General features: G+C 32.8%; 1 protein-coding gene across 2 annotated transcripts in view; it reads left to right on the top strand.

The window, feature by feature from the left end:
* Nucleotides 1-3,643: 3,643 nt before the first annotated feature.
* The window catches only part of LOC128240260 (uncharacterized), a 66,691-nt gene continuing 54,620 nt past the window's right edge, over nt 3,644-15,714 (top strand). For both annotated transcript variants that reach the window (XM_052956814.1, XM_052956813.1), the window contains exons 1-13: nt 3,644-3,727; nt 6,292-6,351; nt 6,990-7,087; nt 8,452-8,550; nt 9,678-9,776; nt 10,187-10,280; nt 10,692-10,888; nt 11,369-11,495; nt 11,770-11,992; nt 12,535-13,100; nt 13,581-13,689; nt 14,407-14,630; nt 14,941-15,058. In XM_052956814.1, coding sequence (XP_052812774.1) covers nt 3,651-3,727; nt 6,292-6,351; nt 6,990-7,087; nt 8,452-8,550; nt 9,678-9,776; nt 10,187-10,280; nt 10,692-10,888; nt 11,369-11,495; nt 11,770-11,992; nt 12,535-13,100; nt 13,581-13,689; nt 14,407-14,630; nt 14,941-15,058 — 2,091 coding nt within the window. In that variant the 5' untranslated portion in view covers nt 3,644-3,650. The remainder of the gene's footprint in view (nt 3,728-6,291; nt 6,352-6,989; nt 7,088-8,451; nt 8,551-9,677; nt 9,777-10,186; nt 10,281-10,691; nt 10,889-11,368; nt 11,496-11,769; nt 11,993-12,534; nt 13,101-13,580; nt 13,690-14,406; nt 14,631-14,940; nt 15,059-15,714) is intronic.

Here is a 15,714-nt window from a genome sequence, read left to right as displayed (position 1 = left end):
CACTTTTAACAGTCACGTTCTTAGGGAAGAAGCAACTATAACTCTCCAGCCTCTTCGGTACCTTTTAATCTGGCTCATGTCAGTGCTAACTGTAAGAAGTCAGATCCCAAGGATGTCGGATAGTATCGTTCAACTGTTGTGTGTAATAGAAAAACTCCGAGAAATAATGTTGCATAAAAACATTGCATAATGTAACTTGAATAGTTTAATCCAGCAAAACCCGATTCACCTTTCATCAGTCGAAAAACAAACAGATACAAATATCAGCTTTCTTTATGTTCAGGAAACGAAGGTTACAACTCATAAACATCTGGGCATTACACTCTCTTGTACCTGCTCAAACATAATCATTTTGAGTCCTTTAAACGATGATTAGGCAGTATATTCACCTCATACGCTCAATTAAATAAACCCAAGATCGTAAACCGCTAGAAGTTTAATATACAATATATATTTAGCCTCTATTGAAATATGCATATACCGTTTGGACTAATGTTACGAAAGCAGACAAAGAGGAGCTAGTTTAAGATTAGCATGAGGCAGGGCGAATCATCTCCAAAGTAACACAACTTGTTTCCATTTCAAATATGTTTATTGAATCTCTAATGGAAAGAAAGGCAGGAACGAAAACTCACGCTATTTTACAACATGTTTTATTCTCTAAAACCAGCATATTTAAAAATAGTTTTTTCCCTAAGTATTTTATCAATTAAGTATTACCATTTTGGCTAAAACATTCTTAAAACTTACCTTTCGTTCAAATTGAAGCCGTATTTATCACTTATTAATTCATGCTTTTCTAGACAAGAATTGGCTGATTTTGACATGCATCCTTAAAGTGACATTGCACATACTTATGAATAAAGCATTGTACATTGTAAGGTAGCACGTCTTTTCGTCTTAATTTCGTAAATCGTTTGCTAAAACGTCAAATGTTTTACATTCGTCGTCCTTTTTGTCGGTGTACAAAATCATAATAGTCGTAAAATCCACCAACGGGTTAAATACAACTGTAATAATAAATCGTACAAATTGGTTCAATCATTCAATAGGTTCAAGTATTCGAAATAGGTTTATACGAAGCACAATATTTTTCAAAACAGTCGGAAAACTGAAAACAAAATGGCTAAAAATAATTTCAAGCGTATTTCTCATATTAGACGAGTTTTGACAGCCAATGAAAATGGTCCATTTCTTAAATCCTATATTAAGCGAGTTTTGTAGCCAGTCAAAACAGAGAAACTCATATTAGTCGAGCTTTGTTGATATTGGCCGAGTTTGGTCGATATTGAGCGAGTTCTGGAATATACTGTCTTCAATTGTCTGGTATTGGTACCGCAATTGTCTCTGTATCTCGTCAAATACGTTAAAGTAGATTAATAAAACCTCATACAATGTTCTATATTCTGATAGTCTCCGTTATTGTCTTGTAAAACCAAGCATTTGATTATCTTTTTCTGTCATCTACAATATGTTCATGAAATGCAGTACCTGAAACACATTTTGTTCTCTATCCTCGTCTTTTTTCATGATCTTAACAATAATTAATCATTAGTTCCTAATATTAAAAATGTATGCAAACACAAAAAGAATGACAAGACTGCAGATAGACGACAGAACTATATAATGATACTTTATGTTTGTGATATACTTCATGTCAAAAGCTTTTTTTGTTTAACAGTGACATTGTCGTGGTTTTTTACTCCGATTATCCAAAAACGAGAACTGGTTCAGTTCAAGTGACTTGTATTAATGATACGAATGATAGATAACATATCTAAGGCTTTTGTTTACTTATTGAATAGATTCTTTCACATGGATTTGATAAAATATAAGACAATATCCTGAAGACGGAAGTATCTTGCAGGGTATATTTGATAATGTTTTGTTTTCATAATACATCACCTTGTTCAAACGCAATATTCCAGTTAGCTACCAAATATCTTAAATACTTCTCGTACATCTTATTTCGTGACATGGGAAGACTTGAACATAATAAAATACTTAATTTGATTAATTTTAAAAGCCTTCACTCGAAATGCAAAGTAATTTGATGCTATCAAATTCAACTTTTGTTTATATAAATTACATGATATATTGCATACCGGCTTCGGAAATTAAAAACTGCCTAAATGTTATAAAGGACAAGTACATCATAATATTAAACAAACACCTGTAGCACTTGAAAATGTAAACAATACAACACACAAGTTCTAAAACATGACATGTATGGAACATGAGACAAAATGTAAATAAAACCCTCCCGTATAAACCAATGCAAGCCTAGTATTATGAATCAGGGGATTTTATTTTGTGGAGATTGATTGCAAACAAGATATTTTTCTTCCGTAGGTTACATCACTTGAGTTTTTTTTCCTCCTATGGAGCTGATTATTTATTCAAGTTTATCACAATGCGATAAAATTTCAACTGCGTGGTTTCATTAACGTTTTAAGGTTAAAATGTTATTACACTTAAAGTCCAGGGTTGCTCAAAAACTCCTTTTAAAACATTTGGTTAAAGATATTGTGTTTTCCCCCGGTTTCTTAATCTGTAACGTAAAGTGTAGACACTGTATGTTTATATTCCAGAGAGCTCTCGCTACCTGACTAGTTTTGTAGAACTCGGTTTGGAAGCTTACACATTTTGTACAACGTTTCGCGGTGGAGGACAACGTTCAATTAATATTATTTTACAAAACATAAAAAATACGCCTTCCTAGAATGTATATGACTAAATTAACAAAAAGAAATAAATAAGAGTGAATAATTTCTGTACCTACGGACTCGGGACTCAAGCTACATTCGGGTGTAGGTAAACTGTCAGATAAAGTAGTTTTTTGTTGTTTTGCTGACTCTATTTCAGGTAACCATTTTTACTGATGTGAACTGCTGATCATTTAGATTTGCCCTGCTTGAGATCGTTTTAAAAAAGAATACTTCAACAAACAAAAGAAATTTGTTTCATATCAGGCTGAATCTTGCTAACGATTTCTTTTTTTAGTTGTTTTTCATCAATTACAGGTTTTTGGGGTTATATATGTATCTTGGTGAAGCTTCGACAATAATATAGACGGAAACGATGACTGTTACAGCAATGAAGTACAACGTGACAGGCGCGCCTTGAGAGTTAAATCGACATATTTGAGTAAAAGCAGCAAGTCAAAACATGTTTGCAATGCTGCAAATGTGCTCCAACCGGATGTTAACATATGAAGAGCTTTTAAATTGCATATTCATATAAATACGTCACATGTGCATTTTCTTTAAATCGAAGAATTTAATTCGTGATTTAGTATCTGTGAGTCCCGAGTCCTATAACATTTGTTAATCCCGAGGACCATCGAACCAGCGAGACAGACTTAGCTTTAGTAAATATAACTTTATATACAATCGGTAAAACTAAGTTTTATACAAGCCGAACTTCGAGTCAGGTTGGTATTCAGGGTTAATGCTTATGCATAGTCTTAAGAATCTATTCATCCGATTTTAAAATGAATCACCGATGAAAGTCAGTGTTATAACATTCGAATTTAAAAATAAATGTATAATCAGTTTTTATATTATGAACATCCCCTTCTGGCTTGATAAACATCCGATATAAAGAGTATCTCTCTAGACAGATTAAACTGTTGATGCCAGGACTCAATCATGAACGCTTCGATGTACGCGTTATCTATCTGCATACTTATTTCATGCTTGGAGTTTGTGAATGCGCTTACGGGGCCGTATGTTTATTTTTGTTTGTTCTTTAGTTATTTTGGTTAAAGTTATTTGTAAAAGTTATATGCAATTATTTAATACAATTTATATAAATTTAAATAATGCTAACGAAGCGATTAAAAAAGGTAAATAAAATTTATTTGCTATACATATCAGAATATGTTTAACAGTGAATATGTTTGATGAATAGAATATAGACTTAATTTAGTATCGAAATGCTTTTGTGATTATAAACAAACTAGATAATTCTTTTAAAGCATTAATATTTTGCACATGATTGGTGACAACAACGTTAATTTTTATATATGCTAATTCCAAAGTGACAATTGGAGAAATTAAATCAAGTTTATCGAGGAATATAACGGCCTTCGGAACAATATACAATCAACATGCACTTCACTTTAGTGCAATTTGTTTTTTAAGATTGCTGATATTCAATACAGAATTATTTAAAAACTTAGAGCTCTGTATCCCTATACCTTTGTTATTCGTATTATTTCAGGAATTAAACGTACGTTTTTATCAAAAAGGTTAAACATGACAATGTCTATAAAATACAATATGAGTAGTATCTTTTGTTAACAAATCTATGTAATCTACGGAGCTCATTTTAATCACATATTTGTCATTTTCATTTGTGCACACGTTATATACTCATACAACCCCTAATGTTTAGATGTATAGTGTATTAATATCTTAATCAAATGTTGACTTAAACCTATAAAATTCGTTTTTTTTAAATATTGAAAAAATGCAGATAGTGTAGTATTGAACATGGAGACGATATCTATCTTCTTAATGTTGACATTTTTTAGATAAGTTGATAAGAGTGCGCCACTTTTGTTTCAAACAATCGGAAATACAATAAAATATGGAACACTTCAATGAACTTGGTGATATCAGCAACTGTATTGTTTTATCAGAAACCATTCGCATTTTAAATCATGAGAATATCCCATGCTTGTCACCCTACATCATCCAGCCATCCTATAATCATACATGTATAATACTTCTCAGAATGATGATGATTAGGCATAATCACTAATTCATACAAACACTTTATTATACTATATGTATAATCAAGAAAAACAACCACATTCCTACGATATTTACATCAACTGCTAAAAGACTGATTGATTAAACCCTAGACTCCTTATAAAGTATTGCATATTGTGAAAGACGAATTATTAACTTCCATATTATTCTGTATTTTGACGCCAAGATGGTTGCTTGCAAAGCTTACTAGTATTTCAGTATATTTTATAAAAAAGTTATGTACTAATGAATATCATCAATTTTTACTGAAGTGTATGTTTGTATTTTCGGAAACCATTTCAAAACACTATATGTTCTTTCTTTTTTTATCCGTTATGAATCAAATAATATTATGTGACCTTATGTTTGATGATAAAGTTGTAGTACAGTTTATCAGCGAACATAAGAATATTTATGCCAGGTATGTCGTTTGAAACGATGATATCAGAGTGAAAATGGTGTCATAAATATTTGCAAACGTCATTTAAGTACAAGAAATAAAATAGACTCAAAATGTCCCCTTCAAGTGTTCCTATTAGATATGGGAAGTAATGTGAAGGTCCTGACTAGTTCGAAACATTACCTTTAATCAACAGTATAATCAACTCTAAATGTGAACAAGATATGATTACGTTTTTGATGAATGTATTTTCAATTTGTATAGAGATAAATTCAATGATAAAAATATCAGCTTTTGAATCAGACGTATCAGTAGGACATTATTAAATGACGATCACACTTGGGTAATTTATTATAGGTATAGATTATTTTCTTCTTTACGATTGCTTGGTTAAATGTGTCGTTAAATTACATTAAATGAAATTCTAATTGCATTGAATTCAATCTTTATTTGATTTCGTATTTAAAGCAAATGGTTTTTACAAGGTATCTTGTATTAAGTTGATATATTCGAGCTTGTACGTGTTAAAGATAGCTAATAAAAAACATCACCTTAAATTCTAACGAAAAACATAAGCATTAACACAGATGATTTTAACTCTCATGTAATAAATTGTCTCAATACGTTTACCTCTTTGGTGTAATTTAGACATTTGCACATGAAAAAATTTTTTTAGTACGTTTGTTCATGCTAACAGGTCCAATAGGGCATCTTATTACCAGATAAACCATGGCAGTTAATTCTTTATTCTCATTTTCTACTATAAACAAATTTAAGTGAAACGTTTCAAGGTATGGAATTAAATATATAAAGATTACAAGATGCTTATTGGCGGATCTATTAGAGTTCCCATTGAACTTAAACTGTTACGTGTCATGATGTTAGTAATCAAGGTCGCACGCGTTATTAAGTTAACTGTAGGAAAGATGCATTGTCATTGTCAATCATTGTTTGACATCAACGGGAAATGTACGGTATTAAGAAAATCAACAGCAATCAATCCTCGGTACCGGCTTCCGCATATAGATAGTAAGGGTGTTGAGACATTCAAACCTTCTAGAAATCTCTCATATTTTATCGTCTGGATTAATTCTTAAAGCAAACATAAATTAAAACTTTGGATTTGCCTTGCAGACATGTATGCTCCAGGAGTGTGCTTAAATCAAGAAACACATACAGGCATTGTGGATTTTTGTGAGTATAAAAACGTTATCAGAGTGGTCTTATAACATACGTATGTCACATCTATGAAACAGACGTTTTTAATTGAAATTTTGTGTAAGGTTAAACACTCATAGACTGGCTTAAAGCAAAAGTGGGTACTCGCTTCGCTTTGGTCAAGTGAATTACAAAAACGTCCTCCAATCAGAATATTGTATAGTTGGCCTATGTCTTGCAGCTTGTTGGTGTTTGGATGGTATTGAATTGGCCTTGACCACATGGTCTAGCATGATCTTTAACAATATTAAGGTTTCTGGGTGTGTCTTTTTAGTTTCAATGTTTTGTTTTTTAGTGTACATATGTTGTATACTTAGATGGCGCAGCATTTTAAATTGATTATACATGGGGAAGAAGCGTGTTCAAATTTTCTTCAGTAAGTTATTAAATATTTCAATTCGATTATTAGTGATAAGTTGTTGTATTCAAATCCCTGTATAATCACACGTAGGTCTTTGACTTGTGTTATGAACATATATACAACACCTACAATAGGCGTTTATTGAAAGAAAGAAGACAAGGAAGTACAAGATTTGTAACCCAATCTATTAAATTTGTTATCCTATACTGATAATTAAACATGACATGAAATTATAATATGTTGTGTTCAATAGTGGATGGAGCCGATGTAGTAAAACTGTGTACTACTGGGGCACCGAAAATTACTGCTGTGCAGGTTGGAAGACGGACGGCCATGGCTCCTGTAGAATACGTAAGAATTTCATACGCCCTAGGGCACGTTTAATAAAATAATGTTATTCAAAACTACAGACTTGTTGAATCTGCAGGAAGATCACAGGTGACAACGAGTTGTTTGTGTCTTTAAAAAAATCTTCTTAAAGCTTTGTTTAACCAGAATTTATTTTGTTGCATGATTTAAGTTTAATTTTCTCAAAAGATGTGAAAATGTGGAACTTTTACTTTATGTTATGCAATTTAATGAAACGCTCGTTATTATTCAAAGGGATTCAGTTTATGCCTATATAAAACCATTTATATAGACATAATCTGAATACCCAACTACTGACTGGTTTGCAGTTGAACATTCGCGAATAATCGACTGGAAATGGTCGAATATCCGATGGGCGAATATACGAATAAAAGTGAATTAAAACAGTGTTTTTCGCAAAGATACATATGTGTACATGCATAAAGAAATATTGGCGATTATTTTTTCCATATGTGACCTTTAAAACCATATATATATAGACATAATCTGAATTCCAAACTACTGACAAGTACAGTTGAATATTCGCGTATAATCGACTGGAAATGAACGAATATCCGTCTGGCGAAAATACGAATAAAAGTAAATTAAAACAGTGTTTGTCGCAAAGATACATATGTGAACATGCATAAAGAAACATTTGGGGATTAATTTTCCCATATGCGACCTTTAAAACCATACATATAGACATAATCTGAATCCCAAACTACTGACTGGTTTGCAGTTGAACATTCGCGAATAATCGACTGGAAATGGACGAATATCCGACTGGCGAATATACGAATAAAAGTAAATTAAAACAGTGTTTGTCGCAAAGATACATATGTGTAGATGCATAAAGAAACATTTTGCGATTAATTTTCCCATATGTGACCTTTAAAACCATACATATAGACATAATCTGAATCCCCAACTACTGACTGGTTTGCAGTTGAACTTTCGCGAATAATCGACTGGAAATGGTCGAATATCCGACTGGCGAATATACGAATAAAAGTGAATTAAAACAGTGTTTGTCGAATCCCCAACTGGCAACTAGCAGGTAGTTGAATATTTGAATACCCAACTGGCAACTGGTAAGTAGTTGATTATTCGGATCCACAACTGCCAACTTCCAACTACCTTCCAACTTTACCGTCATTATTTTACCACTTTTGTGGATAGTATTACATTCACCTATTGCATAATATTTGAATATTGATCTGATTCGAGCCCCACCTAAGGTAGGTTTCCAAGGCAACCAGTACTGATTTATATCAAGGAAAAGGACACAATAGTGATTCAAGTCAGCTTATAGCTGCCTTCATAATCGATATATAACAAACTAACTATATTAATTACGTTTAAAGCAATATGCAGAGTAGGATGTTATAACGGAGGGACCTGCATTGCCCCAGACAGATGTCAATGTCTTCCTTCCTACGCTGACGGGGGACACTGCACTAATGGTAAGACCTAGGACTGAACATTGGTAAATGTTGGGACAAGTGTGAGGTTGTTGTCCATAAGGTAGCTGAAACCTATTGTAAGCACTTGTTTCACTGATCGTTACGAGGCGGTAACCTCAATATCTATTAATTCAGATTACAGTATATATGATCTCAACTTGCTGTTTTGTGCGTTATGTGTCTCTTGTTTAGTGTATGTAAGACGTTATCATGTGCCTATAGTATTTAGCATTAGAAACTAATCATTTATATTTCAATATAAAAAACAACAACAACATTATCAATATCGAACGTAAAATCATATTTAAGATTAGTGTTAGCAACGCCAATATTTTCAAACGTAAACACAAAGTGTGTTCACTTAAACCTATTGAAAAATATCAGACAGAAAACATTTTTGATTGCCAATCGATCGACTTCTGTTTGGACTCAAAACGGATGGTGTACCTTTGTACGGTTTGGTAAAGTGTACGGTTGTATAATTATTGTGCGGATTTATAATTAATATGAAGACTTTGAATGTGTCTTGGATTATTATTTAATATCTGGATAGATCTGCCACAGTTTCTAACCGACGACTGGCATACTTTCTAGTTTTTCAAGGACATATAAATTAGTCCGTAATTTTGAATGAGAAAAACTTCAGAATTAAAATGACTTTCGTAATAAAATGAAATGAACTATGTTCAATTTATTCAGATTATCTGATAAGTGTTTGTTTCGGAACCAATATAAGCAGTGTAAAATTCTTGAAAAGTAAAATTAAACACATTTAGCACAGGATGTTTGTATTTCCTTTGTTCAAATAAACACGTTCTGTTGGTATCTCATGTGATCCTTTATGTTCCTACTTCCTTGAAAGGAGGCACATGTTTAGACTAATCGTTTAGCCTACACTTAACTTGAAATTTTAATGTTTATCTTGAAGATGAAATATGATACAGAAGTCAAAACAAGACTTTGTAATCGTACATGGAGGAAAATATATCGTCAAGCAGTAAATACTATAAAACGGATTCGACACTAATGAAAATAATTCAATAAAAAATATCTTTGCCTAGTCAGATAAACCACTTGATCGTGATATATTACGAAAAACATAAACCAAATATTACATGTTATTTTAGTCCAATGCTCACATCTACACCCGTGTTTCCCTGGAGTCTGTACATCGTCATACAGCTGTAGTTGTATGGATGGATGGCAAGGGCCAAACTGCCTGACATGTATGTATAAAGCATTAACCCTAGTCCTTTGATATTTTGAATATTAACATTGACCTAAATACTTGAAAGGTTGTTATCTTAACAGTATGGTATTGCTTATGTAATAACTTACTGTTAAATCATGCCTCCTTCTTCTTCTATTGACGTAGTGATATGAACTAAATCAGTCTGTTTATCTCATATTGATTATATTAGAAGTTATACCTGGTATAAATATTGCTTGGTAGTAAAACGTAGTATGGATGTTGCTTAGTAGTAATACATATTATTGAAGCACATTTCATAACTTTGCCAAACAGCATACTAGCTCAGCGATTACAGTTTATGGTTATGATTACCATCTAACAACATAATGACAAAATACCACAAGCATATTATACGACCAATTTATCAATTTCACACTGCTGCAGTTAAGAACGCAAAGAACATGCCAAAACTGCTTTCATGCGATGTAACTTTGAAAGACGACAGGAGAACTGATTTGAAGAACCTCTTCTATATGAAGTATGTTTTGCAAGTTTGAAGTTTTACGTTTAAAAATTGTATTATTTTATAAGATTTGCGGTAACTTCATGTTTTTGATGTTAATACTGTTTGCAAATAATGTTTGAGAGTTGACACTGACTGCTTAGAGTCACCGTTGAAGTAGTACAACTGTCTCCTAATTTTCAAATATCAGTTTATTTTCAAACAGTAAAATGTTTCTGATCTAGTTGAGTATTGTTTTAGTAAAATTGCTACCATAGTAATTATGCGACCAAGTGTACTGAAACAATCTTATTATTTAATATTGGTCAGTCCAATCAACGGATAACAATTACTGCCAGGAAACAAATTATAAATGATACCGTGATAATTTCACTAATTCACTTTTTTATATTAATCTAACAATTTCATTATTCTATTATTACTCAGTGTCCCGTGTGCTACAACCAATGTGCCGATATGGAGTAACCAGGAGAACTTTAATTATGTCAATTTCCAACTTCAAGCCATATTTGAACCGATGTATACGACTTTTCCCTCGGCAAACTATGTTTCCAAATCAGGTTTTGGAATCGTTGCTAGCAACGCCCATATCACTCATAGAAAAGTTAACAAGGACCAAAGCGGTAAGGCAAATATTTCTGAAGGTTACTAATAACTAATTAACATGTCTTAATATACACTTTTTAGCACTAAGCTTTAAGCTCTTACCCACATATATACTATATGATATTGAATGATATGTTATGATATACTTTAAACTAGAAGAGGACTATCAGTTGTCAACAATTATTTTTTGGTGTCTGCTGCAAAACTGAAAATATTGGGAAACAAAGCATGTTTTCAACAAAAACATCAGTCCCATATTTAAATACTCTAATTACATTCTGGAATTAGCTTTTTCCGAACAACAAATTACATTAAAAGCTTGAAAACTATATTTGTATTTAATCAAAAATGTTCGTTAACAACATTCAAAAGGGAAATGCTGTCAATGACCACTGTTACCAAATTAAGCGACTGGACTATATGAAATGATCCAGTAGGAGCCACAAAATATCAAGTAGAATATGGACGAAAATTTTGTATTATTTGTGTTTACTAAGGCAACCCTTTCATCGCTTACGATCACACGTTCAGATGTTCTCAAGTCTCAAACACGAATCCCTTGTTTGATTTGAACTGCACCCTTATACAAAGAGACTACATATACAGTATTGAACATGGAGACAAGTAAGTATTCTTCTGTATGACATTGTCCGACTTTCAATTTAATAGACTGGTGTCTGACAATTGATAGCTGAAAGTTACTTACAATTTACTTTATTGTTTAAGATAAATGCAATGTTCCATATTGGCCCGTTGCTATATAAAATGCGGGGATTGATAAACAAAAGTCGAAAACTCTCTTTTAAACTTGAAATTATTAAATAATACTTGTTGAGTACGTGTTTATATTGACATATGATTCAATAATATAAATGGTAAATTGGGTTGTTTTCCGCAGCTTTACCGTGACGTTCAACGTGAAAAGTGGTGGGTTCCGGAACTTGAACAACATAAACACAAACGTATTATACAGAACAAATTTGTACAATGGTCATACAGTGTCGGAAACAGTAGAGTTTAAATTTGACTTTGTAGCCCCAAAGCATTGTTCCGAACAAGACTCTGGAAGAGCGTGTATAAAAGGACAAGAACCAATCGCAGTATATGAAGATCTTACGAAGGTTATACCATTCACTTAAATGCTTTTCCCTTGTTTGTAAGTTGCCTTAATGTTGGTAAATACCCTATACACTGGCTGCAAGAAATAACAATTTATGTTTAAATAAACAAGAAAATGTCCTCAGCGTTAACGTACCAAAAATCATATTTAAAGGAACAAGAGTCAAGACAAAACGAACACAAAAAAAGAAAAACAGTGCTACAAAACAACACACATTACACAACTATCAGAATGTCGTTATAGGTACATTATTGAGTTTGTCAAAAGACGATGGTAAATAAAATAATTGACAAAGTTGTATTTATATAAATCTGAAAATGCCACGGAGATTGACCACATTTCACCCAAACTGCATTAATATGTAAATAATTGTGGTTAGCGTTATAGTAGAAGACATTCCATACAAAATTAAGCAAAGTTACTTTTTCCGCCTTTGTATAATGTCAACACAATATTGAATGCTTTGATCTGTATTGTAATTACAATATGTTATAACTTTAATGTGATATTAATTTAGAATAATCATTCAATCATTTTTCACAGAATCCAATAAGACCACGATGGTCGGGATGGTTTGACGATCATTCTGGACTCCTTGAATACAGACTTGAGGCATTTCTCCTTGAGCCAAACATTCATGGCGAGCTCATTGAACTGAATCCGTTGTCTCCTGTTTTCACATACACCACAAACAATACAAACAACGTAACATTTCCTACATTCATACCTAAGAATTCGGGGATGTTTTCGATCTTACTGACAGCCGCCGATATGGCTAACAATACAAAGATTGCAAGGCGTCTTGTATTGTTTGACAACTCGTCTGAAATAACAATTACAAAACCTGGTCTTCTTACGAAAATGCCAAACGCTGAAGATGTTGAACAAATGGTCGTTGGAGACGGGGGCTTCTATATTGTCAGTGCTATAAAGGAGACAGGATTTATGTGGCAAACGTCTGAAAATGATACGGAATCACGGATTGAAATCCATTGGGAAAATCACTTTGTAAACGATTTATACGACAAAGGAAAGTTGCTCAATAAAGTATTACCTTACCCAATACAATTCCTGGACTTGGAAGATGATGGAATTCTAAGAAGCAAAAAGTAAATTCATGATTTTTACTAACTGACAATTAAGAATTTTTTTTCTCGTAATCTAGCTAGACATTATGTTAGTTTCGAGTTATCACAAGATCTGAAGACCTATCTTGTTATTGTCTAAAAAGAAAAGCAAACAACTCTTTAGATGATAACTCGTGCGTATAAATTATGTCTTATACTGCTTGAAACAACATCGTAGTTAGTTCTCAATTATTTAGTTAGTTCAAATCCTTAAATGCCATTGACCTTTTTTTTCAAAGAAAAAAGTATACTGCGTCGTATCATTAAACGTTAAAAGAAAGTTATTGTATGTTTGTTTAATAAAGGTGATTGGATATTTACTATGAAAATAAGGCTTTTGTTATATTCGCCATGCACGTCCAAAGATATTGAAAATACTATTGTCCATATCGAGACGTCGTGAGAATAGCATGTAACTACGATAATGTTACATAAATCATAACCTCGTGACATTTGTTTCAGATTCGTTGCTATGGATGACGAGGAGGGTGATAGGACAATGAAGGCGATACCAAATAAGCGTGGATTGGTCAAGTTTGAATTAAATCGTATATATACTGACGATAAAGAGGTTAGTTATACCATTTTGCTGTGTTAAGTCTTTCTTAATTGTCTTAAGGTTTTTCTACTGTACTATATATTCGCCTGTGCATCGTAGAAAAAAGAGTCGGGGTTTTGTTATAGTCTTGAATAGTTGTCGTTAGCATAATTATCGGTGTGGAAAACCTTTGTTAAAACGAAACAAATAGTCAAAATATTGACACTTGAAAAATATTTTGTTAGAGAAAAAGCAAGCTTGAACAAATAACAGTTGCTTTAATACTTGTTGAGTTACTCTCCCTTTACGGATGAAAGACAGCAGATGAAACATGGCCCTTGCTCTATTCAGCTACTTTTTTAATTGTGCGTTTCCATCCTGAAGCGCATCAGCTGACTGACAAAAAAGTTGTTAATTTGATTGTCGGTTTTGTTTAGAATAGGTAGCTCATTATTTACGAACGTATCTTTTCAGAGCTTTATCTTACCGATATCTTTAAGTAGTTAAAATATATTTATGTAGCATCTGTTTTCCATTGGTAAATACATACAACGTTCATCTGATTTAGATAGTAAATTGTTATATTCTATTTGTTAAGCTAACTTACAAAAATTGGAAAACGCTTTCGATATCTTAATTAGAGGTCTAATTATCTTTATGTGAAAACAAAATGTCACAGTTTGGCTCTGCCACCTGGACTTGTCTTAATTATTGATTACAGTTCACATATTCATAAGAAAAACAATTTAGATTCCAGTATCAAAATGGGAGAAATTACCATTGGAGGAGAGCTATGTAATCATGGAGCACCTCAACGATGGGAGTCACGTTAGGATTTGGCTACGTGCGACTGACGTCATGAACAATACGGCTGTTGATTACACTGAAGTTCATATTGACAACTCACCACCGAGAATCTCAGATCAGCAACTTAAGGAAAACATTATAAATGGGACATATACGTACACATCCAGGTTAAAATATCAATAAGTTGTCAATATATAGAGAAATGTTCAGTATTTGAACATAATATGTAAACGCAATGACTTTCACTTTTCCCAACCTATCAATCACTGTATCTCATTATATAATTTATCAATACATGCGCATTGTTTGTGTAAACATCAGGCTATTGTAAGCTATTTGAAAATGAATCACACGATCCGAAAACATAATGGCGCCACCTTAGGTCAAGACAACAAGGTAATGGATATATATGATTATATCTTTTAAAATCAGCACTTACTAATGGATAGTCATATAACTGTTTCACTCTCTTTTAAGAGTCACATTCAAAGCGTCCGATGATGGAAGTGGTGTCCATAAGTTGGAAATGGCTCTTTATGTTGGCAACAGTTCTACACCGAAGAAAATACACTCAGTTTCGGCAAATAAGAACGACGTAAGTACATCTGAATATATTTTGGATAAGCAGACACTTCAAAGCATAGCATATCACCACAATGTTAACAGTTATTTAAGCTCATAGTGTATATTGTTTACACTGTGTTGGGTCTCGACACACCTTTAACAAAAACATAAGCAAACACACGGCATATGGCGGCCATTCGTTGCCAAAAGTCCAGACGTGTATGTGTGTTTGTAACATTGATGATTTACCAATTTACATTTTGCAACCGCCAACTCATCGGTTGTATGTTTACATTTTACACTGCATATTTTCATTTTTCATTGTACCGATTGAAGTTTTATTTTCGTTGCATCTATTCAAAAGACGATTCAGTCGTGTTTATAAAGTTGTGTATGATAAACACACGTCATTCTGTGAAAGTCACATGCCGAGTTTTACATTGCGGTGTGTAAAAGACAGATTTCAGTACGTAGTTCTACAAAGTACATTGTATGGTAGTGACTTTTCATTCGCAGTTGAACATGTTTACGAGATGAATTCAATTTAATTTATAGATAGCTCCGCCTTAACCATGTCTTAACTCCTCCATACGTCTTTCGGAAATTTCCGCTATCGCTCGGCTCTATTTAAACCAATTATGGATACTTTGGACCATGGACTTTGCGAACCTTATTATGGACATTACG

The sequence above is a fragment of the Mya arenaria genome, chromosome 7, assembly GCF_026914265.1.
Source record: "Mya arenaria isolate MELC-2E11 chromosome 7, ASM2691426v1".
In the NCBI taxonomy this organism is placed as follows: domain Eukaryota; kingdom Metazoa; phylum Mollusca; class Bivalvia; order Myida; family Myidae; genus Mya; species Mya arenaria.
The sequence above is the reverse complement of the archived record's forward strand: the minus strand, read 5'-3'. Positions and strand labels throughout refer to the sequence as shown.